This window comes from Coptis chinensis, chromosome 3, assembly GCF_015680905.1.
Source record: "Coptis chinensis isolate HL-2020 chromosome 3, ASM1568090v1, whole genome shotgun sequence".
NCBI classification, from domain to species: Eukaryota; Viridiplantae; Streptophyta; class Magnoliopsida; order Ranunculales; family Ranunculaceae; genus Coptis; species Coptis chinensis.
In genome coordinates this window covers 104,307,626-104,334,732 of record NC_141458.1, presented here as the reverse complement: position 1 = coordinate 104,334,732, position 27,107 = coordinate 104,307,626, and the positions used below count along the sequence as shown (strand labels likewise).

Here is a 27,107-nt window from a genome sequence, read left to right as displayed (position 1 = left end):
GGCTTGTTGTGTAGACCTTAAATGGAGGGAAGTTAACTGGGGCAGGAAAAGTATATGGAGGTAAATGTGTAGGAGATCTTGTCAGACACTCAAATAGAACTTTCATTTGTAGTGGTTCGGTTTTCGTTATTCTGTCGAAAATTTGCTAGATATCTACACTCTCATTGATGAAGAGCTCACTGTCGAAGATTTGCCTTTCATTCCAGATTGCCTGTCAAGTTTGACTGATCTGAGACCTCACGCGGGTGAGCAGAGTAGCAATTAGCATTTATCCTATAATCAATGCTAGCTATCTTTAAAACCCATAATCATCTTCATGAGCTCTTCTGCGGGGTGTGGTAGCAACGTTGATAGACCTCTATTAGCAACTTATCTGGCATAGCTCCTTATCTAGTTTTGAGTCTTGCATAGCTCTTTTCTAAGTGATTTTTGTTTATTGACTTCTTGAGGAACCAAAGTACTAGGAACTTATCTGGACTACGCCTTGCCCTTTTAATTTTTGTACTCTGCTATAAAAAGATTTTCATTTATTCACCCATTGAGGAACCAAAGTACAACCTTGTTTCTACTTTCTAGTGGGTTGTATGCTGATTATTTCTATTGAATATTTTCCTTATTCTTAAATGTATTAATGCTGACAGCCCTAATGCTGGTAAGCAGATTGTGGATAAGCTTCATTGGTAGGTTCAAGATGGTGATATGGTAAGAGCTTGTACTTATCCACTCAGTTTCATTTTTTTCCTACTTATATTCAGGATAGATATTTTGACTTACCATGACTTTATTAGCATTGCTAATAATTTGGTTGCTAATAATTCGGCGGCTATCGTCTGTTGCATATATATATATGATATAATGAATGGATCTTCCTTTGACTGGAACTTTCTAAGATGCGATCATTCTTTGCTTCTTTTCTTGCCTATTCGCCAGTTAATACCAGAATTTCTTGTGGCGAATGATTTTGTATTCAAGTATTCAACCTCAGTGGTGTAAGGATAAATTGCATGTGTTACGCACTCCATTTAATAATTGAAATGCTATGTCCACACCATGTCTATATGCCCTATCCATGTTGTACCCACGTATCCTAGCCAACAATATTTGGACAAGATTCATGGGACCCTACTTGGAGCTCTGCAATCTTCTTCAGTTCCTCGATTCACTGATGCAAAGCGTGAATAAAGATTAATTTTTGATGAAGGGGTTTTTTTTTTTTTTTTTTTTTTGAGTCGATCACCATCAGTGTGTAGTGCTTTGACTTAACTGCTCATTTCCAATATCATTTGACTTCCCAAATTTAGGCATCAAATTTGTGATTACCAAATTTATCCATTTCATTCAAAACGAAGAAGATGATAAATTAAGGAATAAGGAGGAAGAAGAATGAGAGGAATTGACTGAAAGGCTACCCATTTTGGTGGTTTGACTATGTTTTCTTTCTGGCCATATTTTTGGGAGTGTCTTGGACAGCAAGTACTAACAACATTGAAGAGGAAAGCAAAAATGGATGATCTAATCACAAAAACTTGTGCTAATGCAACAAGACCAAGTATTAGAGAAACATATTCTCTTTGTTTGACTGAACTAAATAAATTTGGTAAACCCAATTTCGATGCTTAAATTTGAGGGTGTATAAGAACCCCAATGGATATTTCATAAGGAAGTTGGCAATGGGTAACAGATCAACTCATCTTTTATTGAAGGAAAATGACATTGTGGGTATTCTTGAGACTGACAAAGTCAAATAAAACTGCTGGTGGCTTGTTCTTAACTGAGGCTAGCAAGGATAAGCCTTCCATTGGAACTGTAAGTGGTCTTTGACATACCTTTTGTACGTAGTTGTCCAAATTTGGTTCTTAATAATGAACGTCCTGAGGTTATGGGGTTCTAACTAGTCTACTACTAAATGATGCACAGTTTCTTCATATCTATGGCATTGCTGTATAAAAGGTTTAATAAAATGCATTGAGCTTAAGCCTCAAGAGGTACCTTAAGCCTTTTATTTAGCGCCTTGAGGCTTATTGGATTTGGTAGTTCATTGTCCGGGAAAGCACAATGTCCAAGTACTTTTGATGAGTCAAGAATGCTAGACATGTCCAAGAAAGGTATTCCTTTCATTGGCTAGCGCTCATCAGGTCCTGAATCTGATGTTTAAGGTCATGGTATAGCTCCCCAAAAATGATTTACAGCCTTGGATAATAGATAAGCCTCACATGTTTTTATTCTTTTCCCATTTTTTTTTGAGAAATGCTAGATGGAAACATAGAGATAGCATCCTACCCATTTTAGGGGGTAGGACCATTCTAACCCACTATATATTAAAAACAAGCAACTGGACAATGTTGGTTTACGGATTTAGAGCAAAATGTTGGTTTAGTTTGTAATTATAGTTTACTCCCAAGGACTAAGAGTTGAGAAGAATAATTCTCTGACCTTCTCTTTCGTTCAAGATCTCTTGTTGTCAATCTCGGTTAAGTTTCTTTTAACAGTTCATTTTCGGATCATTTGATGTTTGTTTTAACATGAATTCTTATTGCATGTTGATATTTAGATGATTGATTCTATGTGAACTGTTTGATTAGCTCTTAAAGTGGAGATTTTTATGCATGTAGTAACCATAAAACCTACACTAGATTTGATGTTTAAAGTTCTTGCTGATTTGATTTGGTTTTTTCTAAGAATAGTGGATTGTGAAGTGAAAAGATAGAAAACAAACAAATATTTCAAATCAGACTACTATGTCCAAAATTGAAAGTGAAATTGGCTTTATACACCTCTGGGATATTTAGATATTTGATGCAGATAATGACTTTATCCATCTCTTACTCCCTTTAGAAGTTGTTTTCTTTCATTGTCTACCTTTGTCAAGAAGGATTGAAAACTTTATGCTATCTAGCCAGATTATTTGAGATAAAGTTGTTTTTAGAATTGGATTGAATATGTCTCTACTAAAATGGATGATGGAGAAGTTGGAAGAATATTACGAAATACATATTAAATTCCTGGAAAAGGAGAAGGACCCAATCAGCATGAAAATCTACCTCAAGTATGGACAGATGCGTATCTTAATAATCAATTGAGTTCACACAGATGCGTATCTTGATTAAATTCCATTTTAATGAAAATTTGTCACTGGATTTTTTGAGTTCCTTTAGCCACTGATTTATAATTTAATTTCTGCAATTTCAGGTCGGTTTAGACTTATAGATTATTAGAGATTTAGAGCAATTCAAACATTGGGCTTTTATAATTGTGAATTCCTTGACTTCACGCCAGAGGATTTGAAGCATCTCCCCATGCTTCAACTACTGAAAATCTTGATTGTTCAATTCTGGAAGAATGCTGCAGAAAAAGAGAAATCTGGACCACCAATTCCCACATTCCAAAGATCATCCTTAATTGGTGCGACTTCATCCCAGAATAACCAATTGATCAGTAAGCCCTTGTTCACCTGCAATGAACTATCATGCATCAACCCAACCCAACCCCGACAGGTTATTGATTTTAGGATTTTGTAACTACCATGTTGTTGCCAATTCTTTGATAGACAAGCAGTATGTGACTAACTAAAACTTTGTTGTTCCACTTGGCAGCCAGAATCTGCTTTCGACTCACGAGACTAGTCAATCTAAGGACTACTTTGTAATTAAGAGATGGATTAAGCGGTGAACGCGTGAGGATGACATTAAAATTGCTATCAACAGTCACCCATGCATCATCTAGGTATCTTTGAAGATGCTGGGCGTAATAGTGTTGTGATCAAGTAGAAATGCTTCATCTTGGGTTCCTTAAATTGGGTTAACTTGTCTTTTCCTTTCAAGAGTTTTTTTCAATTCCAGATCATATTTGTAATATATGGCTTTTCAAGTCAGGTTTAACCTAATTGAAGTCTATTGCATGTACAAGTTGTCAAATGTAGAAGACATCTGTGAATGGCGCTTAGCTCCAATTCATATTTTCAAGTAATAGAGGGGATCTACACTCGCCAGCTACTATTATTGCTGGAAGTTTCATACTGGTTGCATTGGTTCTCTCCATTTTTTCGATTTTCCAGCATCTTCGATCATACACCAACCCCGCGGTTAGTTTTCTATCAATATGTTGATTGCGATTGTACAGTTATGCTGCGTCTTTTCCATAGTTTAAAGATATGTGTGAAATATTTGCTATTAAGATGTGATTAAAATCCATAATTATTACATTCTATATATATACCGTGAACTAAAAGTTGTACAAGTGCAAAGTCCTAATTAACTACCCATAGTATATGACTATATTTTAATAATATGGTCAATAAAGAAGGAAAATTGTGAATAGGTGATTGGTTACTATTTAGAAGAGTGGACTGTGCTTCTGCTTCTGCTTCCATGTATCAGTTACATGTTTATTAGATTCCATTGCAAACCCCGAATGGCCGAATGATTGTTCAACTCTCTTTATGTGCATATTGTGTAATCCTAGTTGGACAGTGCTGGATGTATCATTCAATCCGACTCGCCATTCCATTTTGGAACCCTTCCGTCCCTCCCCCGGTGGAAAATACTTGATATAATATTTTCTCTATTTTATATAATGCTTGGAGTGTAGATCTTAGGAACAAAAATGTGACAGCCAACTTTGTGACAGCCATCGAACAGCCAACTTTGGACCTTTAGATCGTTAGATCATCCAAACCGATATCAGTAACCTTAACCATGATATTTCAAAATTTCAAAAGATTTTGCATTTTCGGCTTCAAAAACAAAACACGAAGGGTTTTCGCTACTCTCTTCCCCAAACAACCAAAATCAAAATCAAAATCAACCCCCAATTATTCAACCGAAAAATTCAACACCAAAACACCTCCAAATTCAAACCGAAAAACTAGATTTGCCTTTCTCCCTTCTCCAAATTGAGAAAATCAAGCACAAATTATTCACTTGATTTTTCGGTTGAATGTGCTTATTCGTGATTGTGATTCTCACGGTATTGCTCAGGTCAAAAGTGTTACTGGTAGCAAGATCTTGTGTATTCTCAAGGCCCACGGTACTAATCCATTTTGTTTTCTATTTATTTATTCACTTGTTTTTTGTATTTTAGTTTTAAAAATGGTTGCTTTATATTGTGGGGTTGTAGGGCTTGCACCTGAAATTCCTGAAGATCTGTACCATTTGATTAAGAAGGCAGTTGCTATCCGTAAGCATTTGGAGAGGAACAGGAAGGATAAGGACAACAAGTTTAGGCTGATTTTGGTTGAGAGCAGGATTCATAGGCTCGCTCGTTACTACAAGAGGACCAAGAAGCTTCCCCCAGTCTGGAAATAGTGAGTGGACTCGTACCCATTGTTTAGTTATATACAGTTGTTGTATGCACATATTAGTATTGATGTCAGTATTCATATTTTATGTGAACTGAATGTTTTGAGAAATAATTGGTGAAGTTTGCAAAATGAGAGATCTGGTGGCCTGGATGCATGTCTCTGTTTCATAGTTAAAGAGTAGACAATAAAAATCAATATAAACCTATACATTCTGGGTTCAATGCCTTTTAGGTTTAAGCTTCCTACTGAAAGTCACTTGGTTCTATGTCAATGCCTCTGGTTATTAGAATATGGTATGTAGTGTCTTCAGTTCTAACTTCTAAGAAATGATTGTATTTTAATGTGTAACTTGGTGTTCCTCCCCTTTTGCGGCTAACTTATTTGCTTATCGCTCGATCAGTTACCTGTTGTTTTAATTAAGTCTGTGTTATGCTCAAAGGCAATGATATATTTATGTTTAATAATTGTAGATTTAGGTCTTAATCCATAAGTTACAAAAATGGTGCTTGCATGTGTTTTTTGTATTTTTCATAATTGTTCAATGTATAATGAATTATAATAAGTTGGTTCTTGAATGATCGTGTGAATATAGAATGATGGGGAGGATAGGAAGTGCTCTTGTGCTTTGAGGCTAACTCCTACATATGAGACTTGAAAGTAGTTTTTGCTACTGTAAATTGGTCTGGTTAATTCTTTGTTGCTAAATGATATTTGTGTTTTTACCCTTTTCTAGGATTTTGTCTTGTTGACACCCCATCAAACCTCTTTTTGGCTTTTCTGATTTTATTGAAATGGTATCTAGTGCTATGATATTGGAGCTCTTATATTGCCCGAATTTGAGTTTGTAGTTTTTTGCTAGATATTAAGGGTTCTTGCTCATTGCCGAACGTCTTTTGACTCTTTTCTAATTTGGAACTCATTCATTTCATTTTTTTTCAGTTAAACATGAAAGTGTTTGGACGCTAGAAGTGGTCTACTGGCTTGTGCTCTTCCTGTCAAGTTGCAAACACTGTGAGTAGTATTCGAACTGTTGCTTCCTTATTGGTCATAGGCTATTGATACTTCAGTTTTTTTGTTTGTTCTTGGTGAGGTGTTTAATAGCATTTTCTAATTTTATAACTTCCAACAGGATCAAGGGCACCACCGCAGTTGAAATTGCGTCTGGTCTCCATTGGTATTTGAAGTATTGGTGCGGTGCTCATATTTCGTGGGACAAAACTGGTGGTGTTCAGTTGTCATCCATTCCAAGCCCTGGAGCACTACCAGTTGTAAAAGTTGATGTATCTAATGTTATTACTCATTAGCGAGTGCGCGTTTCTTATAATATTGTAGTGAATATGGAGTTCTGTTTTTTGGTAAGCCATTTAAGCAGGCATGGATGTGCTTGAATTGAAAAAATGTAGGATCTGTTCATGTAAAAGTGATTGATTATATTTTTATCAAATTTGTCTCTTTTATTTGCCTAGTATTTTTTTGTCTTTCATTTTTTTCTAGTACAAGGAAACAATGTGAATTGAGAAACAAAGTTCATTGCAGTCTGCTTATACACAGAGCTCAGCATGCCAAAAAGAAGCCTATGCCCTAACAAGGCATCTTGTGATATTCCTTAGCTTCCAAACAATATGACTATGTTAGAGGAATCTAGCTTTGTGGAATTTTTAAATTTGATGAGAACTAGGCTTTTGGGATCAGACGTGTGTACTAAAGAGGGGGCAAGTAAATTGGGCATTTATGCTAGTGGGGAGTGTTGGAATAGCAAGCAAGTACTGCTCTTTTTTTCTAACTTTTGAGAAGCCGTACATTGCTCAGTAATAGAAGTTTATGCAGTTCCTTAAAGCTCAGGGAGTTGCCCATCGAAATTCTAGAATGAGGATAGACAAATTTAACTTGCTGGGTTCTCTGGCAAGTTCATCTAGCTAGAGCATCCCATATTATAATTCTGACTCATGACAAAACACACTCCTGACATAACAAACTTACACTAACACTATAACAAACTCTGACATGCAGGCCTAATGCATAAACTATAACTCCTGACATAACAAAACTCTGACATTACACTTCATAACCCCTACGAAGATTAAGGAGCAACTTCATAATGTGTGCAAAAAACGAGTCAGTTTCGCCTTTGGCTGTCAGAACTGCTGCTTCTTGCTTGCTAGTTGTGCAGTAAATTGCTACGAAGATTTCCAAATTTTATGTTTGGATGGAGGTATCATTAGTAATTAGTTCGCCCTTAAATTTCTAATACCTAATTCAGTTGTTATTAATTATTCAAAATGTTCAAATGATTGACAATTTTACTTGGAACAAACTTGTGGGCTTCAGTTAATCGTCCCTACCCAAAAATGGAAAACGATTATAGTTTGTCAGACACAAAAAACAGAAGCTAATATTAAATCCTTAATTGAAGCAGCTCTAGTTTTCTCAGGCATGTTTGATGGTTTCAATTTTTGGTTTTTTTTTTTTTTTCCAGATTATATCTTTGTTGAATCCAAACCTTTCCCTCGCATGTGACATCTTAAGAAATTGCTATGAAGCTTTTGCTTTGTATTCCTTTGGAAGCTATTTGGTATAACACATTATCTTTTTTTTTTCTTTGCCAGATGCTATGCTTGACTTCTGCCTTGATGTCCAAACTCATTCTATTTGTATCGCAAGTGCTCATGCAAGTTAACTCACTTTGTTCGGCAGATGTGGTTGCCTATATTTTTGTTTTCTCAGCTAAACCATATCATTACCTTCCCATTTATGAGCATGGTAAGGTGATTTCCAAAGAAATCAGAGCCATGATGAAGTTGGAGGAAGGTGGGAAGGAGAAACCCGCCACGGTTAAACAGATGGAAACTCATGTTGAGGCCCCTGGAACAAGTGTCACTGAGAGTGTTCAGGATATTGTTATTGGAGGTGGTGGACATGTGAGCTCTGTGTGTGTGTGTGTTTGCGCTTAATGAGAAGGTTCATCCTTTAACAGGTTTTCAAGGATGTTGCACTGACTATAAACCAAGCAATAGAACCCGTGGAAAAGGGTGTCACTAAGATACAGGAAAAGATCCATCACATCACAGTCGACTCGAAGGACAAAGAAGAGCATTTAGAAAATTAGAAGTAGTGGTGGAAGAACATGTTGAGCAAAAAATTTCTGAAGGTGGATCTCCAGTGGTTGATGAAGAAAAGGTAGTTGCTAATTATGAAACTGAGAGATGACATGAATAATGATGTCGACTTTGGTGAAGAAAAATGTTCCAGTGCCTGACTTTTCAGGGATGGTTTATTTTGTCATTTGTTATAGTTAGCAACATAATAGGAGCAGCTGATTGTTTGTTTGAAACCCCTCACAACACCTGAGGTAAAGGGGCTAGTGTTTGTACACTGTATGTTTGATAGAATTATTCATCGTGAAGAAGTTTCAATGGAATCTGCTTAGTGCTTCCAAGCATGTGGAAGGAATGATGTTAATATACTACCAAATCGCCACAAGTAGTTGTCATTTTTATATATCAAACCTGCAAAACAAAAATTACCTTTAACTGTTTTTGTTAATTCTCTGAAAGAGCTGTGGTGAAGTGGAGCTGTGGCGTTTTGAAATTCTCTCTGATACTGAAAATGCCTTTGTTTTTAAGCAGTAAGCCCTCTGTATAGAGTGCTGTTTTGTTGTCTTCTTCTTGATGAATGATATGTGAATGTGTGATATGCTTTGTGGAGGATGTGCGAGTTTTTCTTGTTGTCATTCTCTAGCATTTTATCGCACCCCAGATTTTGGCAGACTTTTATCTAGTATTTTATCTACATTTCTTTTTATTCTTGGCCATTTGGTTGAATGACAATGGTTTTTGGAAAATAAGTTAAATAGAAAAAAATGATTTATTCAGGAATTTTAGTGTCAATAAAGCTTTGCGACTTTACCTCATGTCACTTTATCTGTAGTTGCTTCCTGACGAAAATGTGCAAACATGTAAGTTCAAGTTCTTCTGTCTCATTCGGTTACATTGCTCATCTTCATTACTCTTTCAACTGTGCAGTACACTTCTGTCAAGCCCTTGGGTGACAGAGTCCATGTTAAGATCAAGTCTGCTGAGGAGCAAACTGTAGGAGGAATTTTACTCCCTTCAACAGCCCAAGTATAACCACAAGGAGGTGAGGTTGTTGATGTTGGGGAGGGTAAGACTCTCCGGAAGAACAATTTGGAAATTAGTGTCAAGGTGATTTCATAGCCTTTTCCAATGCTCTAGACTGGAGCACCAATTGGTTGTTTTAAGTATTCCTGTTAATATTGTTTTTTCCCTTGTTGCCTAGACTGGAGCACCAATTGTCTACTCCAAATATTCTGGGACAGAACTCGAGTTTGATAGATCTACTCATCTTTTATTGAAGGAAGATGACATTGTGGGTATTCTTGAGACTGATGAAGTCAATGATCTCAAGCCTATAAATGACCGTGTTTTGATCAAGGTCGGTTGAATTCATCCTATGTATTATCGGACCGGGCGCTGGCCTGTGGTGCAAGCGACCTAGCGCGCTTCTTTGTACGTGGTGTACGATCTGAGACTGCTGCGACCTGCTGGTTCTCTGTTAAGCCGTGGCGCTTCAAAGTTTCCTGCAACTTGATGTACTTATCAACGCGAGCATAGAGCTCGGACAGTGTCTCAGGGCGGTGCTTCATTAACGACCTGGAGAGGTCGGAGTTCCTCACTCGGCAAGCATTGGAAAAGGCCAATGTGGCGAAAGATTCTTTCAAGCCACTTTTCATGCACAACAGTTCGGCCTTGAACCGTCCGAGGAAGTCACGAATAGTTTCGTCCTCCCTGAATGATAACTGAAACAAAGAATCAAGATCGGCCTTTTTCCGCCTGTTGTGGATGTACTGGCTGGCGAACAAATCAGTAAGCTGTTCGAAAGTTTTGATAGAATCAGATTCCAGTGAAAAGAACCAATCGAGAGCGCCATCCTTGAGGCTAGCTGGAAATAATCTGCAATGGAGATGATCGAACTCTGGTGAGCTATAAAGTGCCAAACTCTGAATATAACGAGCCACATGCTGACCAGGGCACGTGCTGCCGTCGTACATAGGAAAGCGTGGCTGGATAAAGTCTTGTGGAGAGGGTTTATTGAGGACTTCTGCGCTGAACGGAGATGCGCGATACGTTTTGAGCATCTTGTGAACAATCTGTGTCGAGTCCTTCTTTGCGGTGTTCTGGCCAATCCTTTGAGATAACTCGTTAATCTGTTGATTAACGTCGTTGATGCTAGTCTCTGCTCCGTTGCCTACTTGTTGTTGCTGGTAATTACCCACCTGAGCACGTAAAGTAGCATTTTCCTCCCTGAGCAAGGAAATGCTTTCATTCGTTATTCCCAACTGGTGGGCAAGCTGCTGGACTTGAGCTTCTAGGCTAACCATGCTTCGTGGGCTTGAGAGTTAGAGTTGGGTGAACTGTGTGAAAGTGGTTCTCAAGAAATCGAAACCACAGACGGCGCCAATGTAAAGGGGTGTTTTGGGTTTTCTGTTGGGGCCGAGTTCGGTCCTGAGCGAACTGCCTACGTATCCTCTTGTTGATCCTTTTCTCTTTCTGGTCTCTGGGGGAGAGAGGAATCAGGCCCGACGTAGTTCTATCGAAGGGTATTTATAGGCTAAGGGGATGTCTGTCTTGTAGACACGTGTGCTCATGTTACACGTGTAAGGTGATGATCAAGAATGAGTGCTAAGCCGGTTTTGTTATAAGTCTTCTCCTAATTGGGTGCTGACGAGGCTCTCCTTATTTTCCGGAGATGGGCAATGATTACCACTGATGGTTATCATTGCATAAGGCGTTCTACTACATGTTCGTACTGAAATATATTCGTACTCCTTTCTCGTAGGTCGCTCTTGGAGGTCGATGTATCGGGGAGTTCCTGAAGGAGCTGCTCACAGTTCGGTCTCGAGGGGCAGCGTCCTGAGTTCGCTTACGCTGCCCGTGTACATGATAAAATACTGCTCCCCTACACCCCCATGCTTTTCCAAATCATGGAGCTTGTTACGGCGAACAGAACAGAGAATGGATAGCTAATCCTTTTCCTAACCAATCCCTGAATTCACTACCCTTTCTCACGCCACTAATGTCTTTCTGGTTGAACTCTTCTCCAAACTTTGTATCACATATGCTAGGAATATGTAATGCACGTAAGATTAGACAATAATAGTAATAATAATACTAGAAATTGGGCTCTACACACTTTCGCTAGTGTGTTTTTTGTTTAGAGAAAGACCAATATTATCTTTTGATTCTACTCCAATTTTAGAAACACGTCATTTTTTGGATGTATTAACTGTTTTTAAAACTTCTTATTTTTCCTTTTTACCCTTTTATTTGTAACTGCCAATATCTTCCACAAATAAATAATACAAAAATCTAATGTGCGCAGGTTGTACGTGTGTGTGTCAATCGAGGCCACTCATCAGACAAGGGTGCGTGTGTATTGGTCCAAGATGTACTGCAATCAAATAATACAATCGTCTTATAAAAAAAAATTATTTGTCCTATCACAATTTGAATTACATCAAGCTTAAACATGGTATTTAAAATTATCTGATATGTATTTTAAATTGTTAAAGTTGTATTGAAATTAGTTGTAATCAACATATATTTTTTCCGTTTTTGAAGTTGATGTTTTCCACATTGTTTTGGTCTCTCCAAAAATTTATCTCACTTTTAATTGGAATTTTGTAGATTTCGGATGAATTTTAGTTATTTTGATTAACCCACTATTCTTTTGGTAACTAATTTAGTACGTAATTTATTTTTTTTGTTAGTAGTTGGTTTTTTTAGTTGGGACTAATAAAAGAGGTCAAAATTGTAAAAGTCAGTTTGAAATTTGAGACAGATGTCAAATTTCAGTTTTTATGGAGGAAAAACAAAAAAAAAGTTTGCTATTTCCTCTAAACTTAAAAAAGTTGCGTTTGTGTACCTATACCCAATTTTCTGTTTGCTTAATCGACTAAACAAAAAAATCAGTTTGACATTTATTCACATATCGGTATATCTCAATAACTTACCAGTCTTAGCACCGATATTTTCTGATGTATATTTAACCGATATATCAGCATTGTTTCCCCTGTGTATGAGTGATGGGTCCGGTTCCTGGGACTCAGGAATTTTTAACTCAATTTTGACTCAATTTGATGGCCACTAGATATTCTAAATCTAAGGGATCTAATTAAAGTTGTCTACCACGTTTATTTACTCTTTTAAATGATATCATGTAGGACCAATAAAAATAAACTTACGGTGTTTTTCCTCCTGGGTCTTTCCTCCTACGCCCCATTCTCTAACTTCTCCTCTAAGTTTTGGTGCGAGACTCTTCTTCTTCTCCAACCCACACCATTCTCACTACCTTCATCAACAACCTGGCATTACCAATACAATTTTTTTCCACAACGTACAGATAACTAGACGTAAGTATGTAGGATAAATTTTCGAGCTAAATTTAGTGAGAGTTAAATTGTGGAGCAACTAACAGCAAGACCAACCAAAAATTGCGTTTCAGCTAAACATATCTTTGTAAACTGGAACAACTTCTCAATCTCCCATTTGTGGAGCGCAACATTGGCTTCTAGTCCATTCTTCCAAATGACAAGGTTGAACCTTGACACAGACGAGTTATGTCGGGCTATTTCAACAATTCAGACCAAGGGGTTCAGAATATGCAGCTAAAACCCAGAAAAAAAATACCAAAACCTTTTATCTGTCTTACCCCAAATGCCAAAAAATACTCTTACAAACATTACATTCATGCACATCAATGTGAATTAAAATAAAGGACACCATTTCTCTCATTGCATATTAAAAACAAATGCTAATACATTAAGTGTCCTGCTGCCTGGAAAAACAGGTTGAAACTGTAATATTTATGACAAGATAAACTATCAACCTACATGTGGTTCACATCACAACCACAAAACCTACTCTTATCATGGAAGCAGAAACTGGCCTATTAAACCTTGTGCCTGCTCCATGTTGTACAACCGGAGATTGCTACGCTCAGAGAATTGAACAGATACAGAACGAAGACTCATACAAAATTGTATGCCCTCTTAGAAGAGCTGAGAGTATTGGATAGAAGCATGGCTATGGTCATTGGACCCACTCCACCAGGAACTGGAGTAATAGCAGAAGCTGCCTTACAGGCCTCTTCATAGCAGACGTCTCCAACCAACCTATACCCTCGAGGACTTTCTGGATCCTGTGACATAAAGAACCACTTGTCAACCAAATGCATAAACCTCTTCATGTTGTAGGAAAAAATTAATGTGGCTAATTGTAACTAAAGGGTACTCCATTTGGTACCCACTCTGAGTTCTGCCTAAGTTTAGCTAACAATAACTTGAATTTATATCAAAATTTAGAAATCTAAAACATCTAAATTATTACCTAATAATGTACTTTGAAGCAAAGAAATATTATAATTCAAATGGAAATCATGCATTCCCATGGGGGATAAGCTCTTTTAATTTCTCTTTTTCCTATTTGCCCTTTAATATCAATAAATAAACCCGACAGAAAATCCTAGCAGCGACAAAATCGAAAGTGGCACATAGACGGACAAAGACTGAACCAACTTACATCAACTAGATTAATTCCAACATCAATAATAACTGCACCTGGCTTTATCCAGCTCCCTTTCACCATGTTTGGTTGCCCAACAGCAGCTATTATAATATCTGCATTTCTTGTCATTTCCTCCGGATTTTCAGTTCTAGAATGTATGATACTCACCGTAGCATCTTCTCTCTGCAAACAACATCACAATGTCAAGTTCATATGAAAAGGTAAAAAACGAGCAACAAGAATCGCCATAATAATAAAATGCTACATATATAACAAAAATTTTACTTGCAAAAGCAGGGCAGCAGGCATTCCAACAATGTTGCTACAACCAATTACAACTGCTATCTTTCCCTTGATAGTGATCCCATAGTCCCATACCGATGCAACAACTCTATGCATCCTTTTGGGGTGCATGGAACAAACAACGGATCCCGACCTCGCGTGGCAAGACGACCAATGTTTAAAGGATGAAAGCCATCCACATCTTTCTCAATCTTAACAGCATTCAAGATGTTCTCCTCATTCATATGCTGGCATGAAATCCATTAAAACAATAAGAAGCTTCAATTTCAAATGAAACATTGTTAAACAGAAAGTAATTTGGCAAAGAGAACATATAATTACGCGAGGTAGAGGTAACTGAACAAGGATGCCATGAACAGAAGGGTCATTATTATACTCAGCAATATACTTAAGCACTTCTTCTTCCACACAATCTTTAGGCAAATTAGCTTCATAAGAATTAATCCCAACAGCTTCACAAGCCTTCTTTTTATTCCTTCCTTACATAAGTCGCAAAATCTTTCCTATCACCAACTAAAATAACAGCTAACCCAGGAACAACACCAGTTGCATCCTTCATTCTTGATATCTCACTTTTAACTTCCTCTCTTATTTGCTTTGAAATTAACTTCCCATCAATTACCTTCGCTGTAGCTTCAGTACTCATTGAAACTGTATAAAAATAATTTAACACGTGTATGATAAAATGCCTGAAAGAAAGAAGTAAAATATACCTACCTTTAATAGGTGTAGATGACACGTGACGTTGAGTATGAATGTGGAGCTTATTAGGAATTGAAATGAAGAAAAGGAAGGAGACGAACAGCTGTTGTTGAAGAACAATCTGAAAATATCGTTGATGCCATTGTTGGGTTTAGTAGCAGCGAAAATGGGAGAATCTTCACAATGAAATTTCAGTCACATACAATGGAAGCATCTTGCATTCTTGGTTTCAATATATCGAAACTAATAGAAGTTAAATCATGAGACGATTTTTTTTTTCGAGGAATCAATGGATCCCTGAGAGTGACGAGTGAGCCAGTGAGGGTGGGCAGAGTTTTTGAGTATTTGCGAGGACGAACGGAAAGAAGAAAAGAAATGATAAGAGGGCCTACATGACGTCATACTTTAAATGACTATCCTTTAAATGACTATCCTGTAGAAATTTTGTACCGTTAGATTAAGATGATCCAAGAGTCCAAAAATTGAGTTAAACTTGAGTCAAATAAATTTGAGTCCCTAGAACCGGACCCATGAGTGATTTATAGGAAAACTTAAGTCCATATCATTTTCTGCCTTCCTGCCTTCACAAATTTGCTAGAACGTTAATGGTTTTTTTCTTAACAATTAACAACACACGACACAAAACTCATATAGTCAGAGTGTTTTACAGCCTTGAGAATTCAAAACAAACAGCACTCTCCTCTACGGCACTTCCTAATTATGTCTAGGCGTGCATGCAACTGAGATCAAAGTAGCCACACGTTTTGCATGGGGTCTCTTAATATTATTAAAAATTGTTAACACCTAGATATAATTAGGTGCCGATACCAATTATTATTATAGTTGCTAATTAATACTTAATACAAGTCCCATTGTTACTAAGTACGGTATGGGTTTAAAACGGCGTACTTGAAAAAAAACTTAGTTCGTGTTTTAAACGGAACATCTAAAACGAGTACTAGAAAAAAACTTAGTTCGTGTTTTAAACGGAACGTCTCGGAAAAAAAATATGGGACATAAAAAACGGATTTAAAACGTATAATACGTAAAAAAAACGGTAAAAACCGATGATAAAGAATACGATAGATAAAGAGTTTGATTTTTTATAATAGTGAAAAAAAAAAATAGACACATGAAATAAAAATAATGCAAATGAAATAAAATTCAAATATATGAAAGTATCAAATTATCAATTACTCATCCAAATACTAGAAGTTTTAGATTCAGTACCAAAACACGACCCCTAAATAAGATACTACTAATTACCAACCATAATTGAGAAAAATAATTATAAAGTGAGAAAAATAATCGAGTGAGCGGGAGCGAACGATCTTGGGAGAAGGGGGGGTATTCGGACAAAAAACAACTTGTCGCGTTTCTGTCTGTTTGTCCTCATTATCGCACTTTACAATTTCTCTTCACTCACTCGTTCTCTCGCGCCAGGCACTCCTTCCCTATTTCTCTTTCTCTCTCGCCAGTAACTCACGCTCTCTTGTCTTTCTCTCACTTGATAACTCCTCACTCTCTCTCAGCTCAGATACAGGTACGCCTTTTTTTCATTTTCTCTTCTCAACTCCACTCATTTCTCATCTCAACCACATTTGTCCTTTTGTTATTGTTACAGGTTCTCCCTTTACACCTTAGCTATTTTATTGTCTCGCAACCCACCGTCTGCTCGCAAAAGGTAATCAACTGACTTTTTCTCTTTTGTTTCGTTCTTGGGGTCCCCTTTACCCCCTAATTGTTTATTCGCCACAAATTGGTCCCCCCTTTGCGTTTGTTACCACATTTGCCAAGTTTATGTTGCTCAAGACGGCGACAACTACTATTTTTACAGATATTTTTTCTCCTTTGCTTTTGTGGAATATGTTTTACCCCTTAATTGTTTATTCAACACAAATTGGTCCCCCCTTTGCGTTGGTTTATACATTTGCCATGTTAAGGTTGCTCAAGACAGTGGCAAATATTATTTTTACGGGGATTTTTTTTTTCCTTCGCTTTTGTGGAATATGCTGATTTTGCGACTTTGCGCCTCGCCAAGGACTTCAGTTGAGAGAAAATGAGGAGTTGGGATGTTTAGCTGGGGTTTTAGAATGAGTTAGGGATAACTTTACGCTCGCCGAGTTTAGGTTGCTCAAGACGGTGGCAAATATTATTTTTACGGAGATTTTTTTTTTCCTTCGCTTTTGTGGAATATGCTGATTTTGCGACTTTCTTTTTCCAAAGGACTTCATTGAGATAAATGAAGAGTTGGGATGTTTAAAATTTTTGGGGTTTAGAAGGAGTTAGGAATAACTTTGCTTCGCCAAGTTTATTGGGGATTTTTTTTCTTTAAGCTTTTGTGGAATATGCTGATTTTGAATGGGTATAGACCGGCTTTTGATCTCGCCAAGGACTTCAGTTGAGAGAAATGAGGAGTTGGGATGTTTAGCTGGGGTTTTAGAAGGAGTTGGGGATAATATTTGTACTTTTGATATGTCGTTTACGGGTGGTTCGAAGATTTTAAATGGGTATAGACCGGCTTTTGATGAGTTATGTTCTCGAATGGGCCACGGGTATTTAATGAGCTAGAACTACCATAGTTGATGAGCTCCTGAGTTAGAGGCATAGCTCGAATAAGTGAAGGATCCTCCTATACTGTAAGCTCTGAGTTTTATCTTTGAAAGGAAATGCCCGTAGTGTAAGGTAGTGTAAGCCTTTGTTTATGCCGACTCCCTAAAGGTATGGGTGTTATGGCTAAACCAAAGAAAGGCGATGGGAACTCTTGAATTGAGGCTTCCCGTCTTACTTAATATGTTATATCTTTCCCGTGCTTTCGGGTTAGAGACCTTTTGCACGAGAAAAAGCAATTTCTTTGTCCGGACCGGGTGCTAGAGATTTAAGCTCTGAATAGACAACATCTTCTTACTATCTCCTATTTCCTTGTTCTTTTCTGGTAGCCGTTGAGCCAAGGGGAGTTAACGTAGCTACCTTTTCTAGTACCGCACGGGGAGAACCTGTTCCTCAAACTAGTTCCTATCACCCGTGGTTCTACCTAAAGATCCCGCTCACAGCGGGGAGCGGAAGTGAGAAAAGAAGGGGTGGTCGTAGATCAAAGGAAAGAAAAAGAAAAGAAGAAAGATATTTCTATGAGCCTGCCTGTAAAAAGAGATAAAGGGGCGGCTATCTAGCGGGAGTCGTGGCGGTTGTATGCCACGAGGTCCCTATGGACATAGGGACAAGTGAATCATAACTTTTGGGCGCAGGCAGCCCATTGCATTCCATCGTCTTGTATTGTACTGTACCGTATAAGACCAGAGAATCAATTGAGAGATTTAGAGAATTCTCTAATTCTATATTTGTATATTGATAGGGATCCCCATTCATTCCCCGGATTCCCGTCACTCTCGGATTGATTGTCCTACCTAACTACACTGGTAGTGGTCTAGGGAGCGCAATTGCTAGAGCACGGGAGAATTAAGAGTAATGATTTCAGCAAGAGCTGCCGGACGGACTACTTTAGTGAGTCTAGTGACTACTAGAGTAGAGTAAAAAGGTATGGTATAGCAACCTTTCCGAACAAGCCTCTGGGATCTCCTGTAAACCCCCATGATGTGGTAAAGGGAGGATATTAACTGCGGAGAGCCGGATGAGGGGAGACCTTCACGTCCGGTTCGGAGGGCGGGGATATCCCGACCCTACTATCATTATGCCTTTGCAATGTTACTTGGTTCAACTCCATTTGTGACATTTTCTCGTATGTGGGACTCTCTATCTTCTTGGGTAGATAATCGATCGTCTTTCATTTTTATAGTGAGTTGTTTTTATAATAATAAGTCAAGTCAAGAATAATAATCGAATGGAGGAGCTTGCGGGATGGCTTGGTAAGCAAGCAACCCGGTTATGTAGGCTTAACTCCCCTTTCTCTTCTTTCTTTTTTTATATAACTTTGAGCCACATCTTGCAAAGAATCCTATTTGAAAATTCAATTTGGGTTACTGAGTTTTCTCCTAAATCACTTTCCAACCTTCCAAAATTCTCGTGGGAAGTGCCTGCCGATGAGTTAGAAAGAAGAAAATATCTTAGACATCTTTGCACATACACTTACAATTGACCCTTCTATAGCTACTGATCGCATTTTTTAAGAATTGGTGTACACATTGCTGATGTGTCATATTTTGTTTTACCGGATACTCCATTCATCAAAACTTATCGTTATTTTGTTATTGTCGTTTTCTTTGTTTTGCAGCAGGGAATAGGTATAAATGAAATCCTAGATGCCATTGTTAAAAAGGTTCCACCACCCCCTAATACAGCTGATAATCCTCTAAGGGGTCTAATATTCGATAGGTAATGTCAATATATTAACTTTAGTTATTTGACGTTAGCAGAGTATCTTTTCTCTTTTCTGCTGCATTCTCTGATATTTTGTTCCATAATTATTTCTGTTTGGTTCCTTGTAGTGCTATCTATCGTGAACCAAGCACTAATATTATAAGATAGCACTTGTTATTAATGAAAAAGTAGAAAAAGTAGCTGTAAATTCAGAAGAATGAAAAACAATATGCCATATTAATGAATTTGCTAAAGCATAAATAAATTAAGTTACCTTCTCCTCCCCAAGCTTATATACTTGATGGATACTCAATTTCTCATTGAGTGACTCGTAGCACCATAATGTCTTAAGTTACATTTGGTATAGAAATCGGTTTTAAATGATGTTAAGATTTTTGAAGCTAGAGTTTATGTACAATATAAGTCAGGCTTGTAGCTGCAGTTGAAAGACTTGCCGGAAAAAACTGGTTGGGTTTGTCCCACCAAGGGAAGCCCTACCCCCGCTTATTTCTTGATTTGTTACCGGCAAATGGCGTAGGGGGAGTCCCCCCTCCCCCCCACCCCACCCCACCCCCCGATTATTTCTTTGATTTGTTATCGGAGTAGGGGGAGTTCCCCACCCCCCACCCCACCCATGCAACAATGTCAGACTTTATACGAACTGTCGCTATTGGGGACTATCGGGGTTCAACATTTATACCCACTACCCGTAAATTTACCATGTCATGTCCCAATAATTGTTCTTTAATTTCTTTTTTATATATCATTCGTCCATGTTCTTTAATTGTTAACTTTTTTATATATCATTTGTCCATGTTCTTTAATTGTTAACTTTTTGATATATCATTCGTCCATATTCTACCATGTCATGTCCCAATAACCAAATAGGAGGGATGCAAGTAGACTTACGGCTAGTGGGTTACACCGCTAGGCTCGGTGTCGAAAACCCCAACCACATCACCAACTAAAGATCCATTAGTGTTTACACTTGTGGGGAGGTTTGAAGATGTGGAACCAAGCCTTATTAGATGCATAAACCAAAACTCATATGTAGAATTACTTGCTTGTCTTGTGGAACTTTATTATTTCACAATACTATTTTATTAATATAAGTATATATTGCAAAACAAAATAGATCCATTCCCTTTTAATTTATAATCGAAGATTAAGTTTTTCATAAAATATTTATTTTTATAGTCATTAGACATTTAATATAATCAACGTAGATGAATATTTTTATAAAGCAAAACCCTAATTATTTGAATATGCTTAATAATTCTTGTCTAAACGATCAAGTTTTTCATAAAATATTGATTTTTTATGAAAACATGTAGTACAATCAATATATGTAAATTTGTTTTATATTCTCATTGAACTATTTTATTTTTATAGGAGGAGGTGGACAACTTGATAATGAATACCAAAGTGCCTAATAAAAGTCTATTAGAAATCATTAAAGATGATTGGGATGATGGTGATTGGATGGATTGGAGGCAAAAGAGTGGTATGGGAAACACACTAAGTTTAGCTAAAGTCAAAATCAATTGGGCTTTCATAGAAGCACTAGTTAGATGTTGGGAGCCAAATGACATGGTTTTCAAATTTGGCTCCCATCAACTTTGTCCTACACTAGAAGAATGTTCTCATCTTCTTGGAATGACTCTCGAAGGAAGCCCTGCTTTTCCCCATCTAAAAGAAAGCTATGTAAAGGAGCTTGTCAATTTCCTACATGTCTCTTAAAAAACGCTTGAAAAGGACAAAAATGGACAAGTGAAAACTTGCTCTCTTGATTTCCTTATTGCTAGACACTTAAATATCGGTGATCCAAACAATAAAAAAGTGGCATTGGGGCGTGCCAATTCAATAGACTTAGCAATTGTATGACATATTCTTTTTCCAAATAACACCAACAAGATTGATGCCTCCTTATGCAAAATTATTCAAGAAGTTAGAACTGGAAGCGTCACTATCGTACCTATGATATTAGCAGAACTTCTCATAGGTTTGACCAATTGTGTTAGAAATAGACATACAAAGCTTTCTGGATGTATTCCACTTCTTCAAGTTTGGGCATATGAGCACTTATCAAATTCTTTGGTGAAAATGAAAAGTGTTGAAGATCGAAGATATAATCTTATCAAGACAAGCATTAGTAAACGCCCTCGTACAATCCTTGAGGATGAAGAAGCATGGTACACAAGCTTAAATTCTTTGAAGACCGAGGGCATCAAGTGGGAATGTGATTGGCCCTTGTGTAAAAGCAATATTTATCTACATATTCCAGGTCGACAAAGTCTTGTACTTGTTGGCCTTCATGGCTCCACTCCATATGTGCCTCTTCGAGTACTTCATCAATTTGGGTGTGTTGATCCATTCAATCCAACCACTAGTGATCTTGAAGATGACCGTGTTGATTTTACTTCATTCTCTGTGAAGAAAGAAATTAGTTATGTCAAGACATGGGAACAAAGTCGGCAATCTATTTCTGCGTTTGTCCAAAACAATACTTCTACCATAAGTGAACTAAATCAACTTAGTCCAAAACGTAGCAGAGAATTTGTTGGAGATTGCATTATACCTCCACCTCCACCTGAGAGATTGAATGATTGAGAATCTGAACTTGTTTACAGCAAATGCATGCATGTAAGTTGGTTGATTGTACTTATATAGTCATATTTATTTGAAAATGTATTTTAACTTTATTACTCAACCCTTTTTCAAACAATTTACAAACAAAACAATTTTTTTTAATTAATAAGTATTAATCATTTGCGAGTCCACTAGCCATTTCCATTACAATATATTCCCAAAGCTAATCATTATTTGGTTTGTCCTTGCGGGGATCAATTTATGTTGGTCTTTTTGGTTCTAAGTCTTTATGTTTCTTGGAAAAATTTGAGTCGAAAGAGGTATGTCTTCATTCAATTTGTTAATGATGTAAACCTTTTGATAGCTATGGGACTCGAAAAAATATTTATTTAATTTGTGTTTTTGGTAATGGCTTTGTAATGCGAGGTGCTTGGATGATCCGCATTAGTCGAGACATTCAAGTTCTTTCTTTATACTAAGTCCTAATGTTGTAGTGATCTCATTTTTAAACTAGTTATTTAATTGCTCGCATTTCATCGAGACAGCTTTAAGTAGATGGGTTAATCAATGAGATGTATTCAAATTCTCATTCATCAAGTTCTTTGTTGTACTAAGTCCTAATGTTCTTTGGCATTTGTCGAGACGATTAAATAGATGGATTATTGAATGAAAATGAGAAGTATATTGTTTTAAATTTTCAGGTTATGACAGATTTTAGGTTTATGAAATGTCGAAAATACAGAGGAGGCTCTGTCCAAATTTTTCATAGAAGTCACATATTTTAGGTATATATTTATTCAAGTTTTGGGGCGTTAAGGTAACCATTATTTCTTACCTTCCTTGCAGGATCAGTTCTGTTGGTTTGTGTTGGTTCTAAGTCTTTATGTTTCTTGGAAAAATTTGAGCGTCCAGTGGTATGTCTCCATTCGAATTTGATTTGCTCCTTGTTCAAATTTGTACGAATGATTGGGACTACCATATAATTCATGCATTTTTCATATAATTCATGCGCTAAAAATTCTTAACTCCTTTTATACATTAGTTAGTATTAATGTATTTATACGTCATGTAACAATAGTACAAAGTTCACTGTTTTTTTTAGATATCACAAAATAAGTTATCATATTTATATTTCATATGTTGCAATTTTTTAACATTTAGGTGTTGGAGTTATCCCTCACATGAGGAGAGAAACATTTTCTTTGTTTAGTTAGGTTACATGAAAATCATTGCATGGCATTTCAAGAGGCCCATATTGAGGTCATGATATATTATCCGTTTACTAAACTTTTCCCTTAGTTAATTTCCCATTAGATAAAAGGAATAAAACTATAAGCAAAACATAAAACTTTTTAATGGTCTAATTTGCAAAATATCGATTACATTACAATTGAAGAGGAAGAAGCCTTTGCCAGGTCTAATTTCGTGGGCTTTGAATACAATGGATTGGAAATTTGGTTTTTAGATAAAACCAAAAATCAAGGTTTTGGAAAACCGAAAAAAAACAAAAACAAGTCGATAGGTTTTTGGAATTTATAGGGATAAAACAAAGAAGAGAACCTTTTCAGAGATCTGACCACGTAAAGAGATAAGAGTGATCTAGTAAGGTGAGAGACCCAAAGGATAGATTGTAATCTTCCTTCCCACTTTATTAATGAAATTTCTTATCCAAGTAGGCATCATTGGTCAACCACGGTAAATCTTTGTGTTGTGGTTTATTTTCTATGCTTTTACATTATTATCTGTTGTTAATAGTTGTTTAGCTGAAGTTGGGCATGTTAGTATAGGTTGTAGTTGATATTTAGATTTTGTCCTCTATAGTTGAATTGTGTTCAAATACAAGTTATCCGTAGTATGGGGATTCAAAGGTATTGGTATAATCCCCAACAAGTGGTATCGTAAGCAAAGGGTTGAATAGCTTTATCTTATCCGGAATCTTAGTCGGAAGGTGTGATTAGATGAAAATTCCCGAGAGAAGATTTGAGGTTAAATAACTTGTAGAGATGGACCATTCCTGAAAACTTCGTATGTTTATTCGAGTCCGAATAGGAAGAACAACCATCCGAAAGCAAAGATGGAAGACTTGTTATAAAGTCAAAGGACTTGAAATTGAGAAGAGGTGAAAAACCGTAAAAAGAGCACGCTCAAAACTAACAAATGAGAAACGTGACTGTTATTCGATATTGACACATCTCGGCCAAGTTGGATTGACGGGAAAATCGTGACCATTGAGACTATAGCCTTCTGTGCCGAGGAAGAAACTTCGAAGACCTTTATGAGAGGAAGCCGGTGGAAACAAAGTGCTAGTCGTTAAAAAGTTTGACCAACAAGGTTCTTCAATGCGTCATCTTAATGATCGAAGAAACTATTCAAACCAAAAAGAAATTTGGGAGATCGAGTTGAGGCTTTCGTTTCAAACTAGCTTTACGTGGCTCGGCTACCAATAAGACTAATAGTTGAAAATCAAGACCCCGTTGAACGGCATTTCATAATGCACTCACGGATGGAATTTTATAGAAATGTAGCTCTTTGTTGAATTGCTCACCAAAAGATTTTCTTGCAAAATAGTTGCTCTTTCCGCCGGATAGTTGCTTTCGACATGGGGACGAGTTCCACAACCACAATCCATGTACAATCGAGTATTGGAGATAACAATAGATGTGAAGTGACTATTCAAACACAAATTGTGAATGATTGCCTACCTTTTACCACTTCAGTTTTCCAAAATCATGCAACGATATTGTATGGTTAAGTTGTCCGTAATGCAAACGAAGATTCCCGATTTAAAGATACACTACTAAAAAAAGTTTTTATCTCGGTTCTAAAATTAGCCTTATCTCGGTTCTCAATTGCAAGAGAGATAATATGTCATGTAAATGAGATAATATGTCCTGTAATTTAGGTACTAACTCGAGAGTATAAATCTGTTATCTCGCCTCTTACTTAACCGAGATAAAATATATGGATTTTACCACTAGTGGATAGGAACTTATATAATAGGAAATTTCATTTATCTCACCATTGTGGAAAACGGATATAATAGGAAATTTCATTTATCTCACCATTCTAAAACCGATATAATAGGAAATTTAATTTATCTCACATTTGAACTGATATAATTGATATTAAACCAAATATCTCGCACTCAAATGTTATAATAGCTATTATACCAAATATCTAGGCACTAAAATGATATAATAGCTATTATACCAAATATCTCAAAATAAATTAAAAACAGAAATCCCAAAATAAATAAAGTCCAACAAAATTGAACTCCCTCTCTACAAAAGGCCATCGATCTCAATCAAAGGAATATCATTCCGCGAACACACGATAATGGCAACCGCCATTCTAATCCCAAGTATCTCGCCTGCTATCTCTTCGTATTTTTTAAAACCACCTAGCTCATTCAACTCTAGATATGCTGCTCTTATCAAGGTACACTACTTTTCTTTTGGCTTATCATATCTATATTGTGTATGCTATGCTACTCATGAAAGTACATTGCAAGTCTTGATTTGGGTCCATATCATGTTGGGAAAAGAAGGGGAAAACGATGTTCTTGAAGCCAGATAATCCGCCGGGGTTTCTTTCGACAAAATATCTCTCAAGGATATAGCACGAGAAAGAGTGGAGATAATTTCTGAAAGGATGATTCTTCTTCCGAAGAAATTATGGAAGAACAAAAGCCGAGCTTCCGGGTGATTCTTGAAGGAATAGGTGGCTCTCAAAGATAGAGAGGAGTTTTTGGTTATCGCGTGAAACTTGTTGAGAATAGGTCGATTTGACTGCTAAAACCCTGAGTAGAGCAATGAGTGCAGCTTGAAGTTCTTGTTATGATTAACACCGAATTCAGGCATTTTACATCCAAACATATGTCTTTCTCGGACCTCCTCTTATGGAGGTTTTCTTGTACAAGAGATGCGAAATATAGCATGTCAAAACCAGATTCCAGCTGATGATTTTGTGATGTGTAGCAAATTGAAAATGGTTTCTGCAATCAACGTATGTGTGTAATCTGTAACAAGTTTGATTTTGAGGTGAATACATGTCGCTGGATTGGTTGTGATTTATGCTCTCATTGGACTCATAATGATCTGTGCAATTCGTGAAGGACAAGTTGTCATGGGCCCTTTGGTGAAGAGTGGAGGAAACCCTCCGCAGATGCTTTTAGGTGCCGAGCTTTGCAATCGAACATCATCCGAAGTTGTTAGGTTGGGTGAAAGGCGGTTCCAACACTATGCACCGTTGGGATAGAGAAGCTCTTGTGATAGAGCTTGATGTTGTTAAGTAGGATCTTCCGGAAGTGAGGATCCTAGAGGGAGAAAGATGTTTTGGAAATGTGAGGAACTTATAGAGAAATGAAGAGTGGAGTTTCAGAGTCAACAACATACAAAGTTATGATGATGTTTTTCCAAGGTTCGATCTTTATGCTTGACATCCTTTTCTTTCTCAATCCCTTTAAATGTTAAGAAAAAACAACTCCAAAGTTCCTCCTCGAACTTTGATGATTGTTCGAATCCACATAATTACAAGTATCGCAAAGATGGTTCTTTGATGATTTGAATATTCTTTGTAGAATACAATCGGCTAAAAATTTGTATGTGATAATATATACATCTTGCAAGTAACTTGGTAGTAGTTTAAATGTTCATGTGTGTTTATGTGGATGGGGATAGAGGTGTGTTTATTTGTTGACACAAAACTCTCATTAAGTCTTAGGTTGAGCCTCTAGGTACCAAGCATGGGGAAAATATATTTTTGATTATACTTCATTGAACCTTAAGTAACCTGTTAGTATTTTGTTTGGCATTGATTTTAGTGAAAGAAAGAAACTTGAATGCATCGGTTTGGACCGTAGTTTTGTTGGTCACTTGGCCTAACTTAAGTTGGCTATTTAGGTAGCCTTAGTTGTCCTTATATATCCATAATTCCATATTAGTTAGGGCTTGCACAAACAGGTACAATTGATTCTTAACTACATATTTAGCTGAACCGAGCCAAAAAAAAAAAAAAACTACATATTTAGCTAATCAATGTTTGAATGACTACATGATATGTAGAACGCTCGAAGAAGGGCAGTAGGCCCCATACAATCCTTTCTCACATAACCTGTTTCTTAATAGTATGTTGTGTCTTAAGAAAGAGGAGAGTTGTATACCAATTGTGTCAATCAATAAAAAACCTGTTTCTTATTATTTTGAGATGCCTTGGTTGACATAGATTTGACCTTATCGAAATTTGAAAGATCGGGATGTCAACCAATCAAGTCAAACCTAGCTGAGAAATTTAGATTACAAGGTATTTTACATCAACTT

The 27,107-nt window shown here is 36.9% G+C and overlaps 2 protein-coding genes and 3 pseudogenes across 8 annotated transcripts in view; 4 read left to right on the top strand and 1 right to left on the bottom strand.

Annotated features, from left to right (window-relative positions):
• Positions 1-9,750, top strand: part of LOC147512441 (putative disease resistance protein RGA1) — a 48,461-nt gene extending 38,711 nt beyond the window's left edge. Inside the window, exons 2-5 of one of the 5 annotated variants that reach the window (XM_086595437.1) lie at positions 3,190-3,494; positions 3,594-3,723; positions 9,322-9,501; positions 9,596-9,750. The gene's annotated coding sequence lies outside the window, so the exon portion shown is untranslated. Of the gene's footprint in view, positions 1-3,189; positions 3,495-3,593; positions 4,082-6,238; positions 6,315-6,428; positions 6,756-9,321; positions 9,502-9,595 lie in introns of those variants that run through there. The other 4 variants (XM_086595434.1, XM_086595436.1, XM_086595435.1 and 1 more) reach the window with 4 other exon arrangements.
• On the top strand, positions 4,896-5,303 carry LOC147512443 (small ribosomal subunit protein uS15y pseudogene; annotated as a pseudogene). The gene is made up of 2 exons (XR_015214947.1): positions 4,896-5,025; positions 5,116-5,303. The product of XR_015214947.1 is annotated as a small ribosomal subunit protein uS15y pseudogene (transcript).
• Positions 7,034-9,103, top strand: LOC147512442 (protein LAZ1 homolog 2-like). Its single transcript, XM_086595445.1, has 3 exons — positions 7,034-7,511; positions 7,906-8,217; positions 8,274-9,103. Exons 1-3 carry the CDS (start codon positions 7,506-7,508, stop codon positions 8,403-8,405), a joined length of 450 nt encoding a protein of 149 aa, XP_086451571.1. The 5' UTR covers positions 7,034-7,505; the 3' UTR covers positions 8,406-9,103.
• On the top strand, positions 9,243-9,760 carry LOC147512440 (20 kDa chaperonin, chloroplastic pseudogene; annotated as a pseudogene).
• Positions 9,761-13,078: 3,318 nt separating this feature from the next.
• On the bottom strand, positions 13,079-15,303 carry LOC147512439 (bifunctional protein FolD 4, chloroplastic-like; annotated as a pseudogene). The gene is made up of 4 exons (XR_015214937.1): positions 14,506-15,303; positions 14,167-14,411; positions 13,897-14,064; positions 13,079-13,516 (listed from the first exon to the last, which is right to left on the bottom strand). The product of XR_015214937.1 is annotated as a bifunctional protein FolD 4, chloroplastic-like (transcript).
• Between the last annotated feature and the right edge of the window lie 11,804 nt (positions 15,304-27,107).

Bases quoted from the DNA above. Each gene is read 5' to 3' on its own strand.
- LOC147512442 (XM_086595445.1), top strand. The intron at 8,218-8,273 runs GTGAGCTCTGTG...ATCCTTTAACAG, and splicing joins TTATTGGAGGTGGTGGACAT to GTTTTCAAGGATGTTGCACT.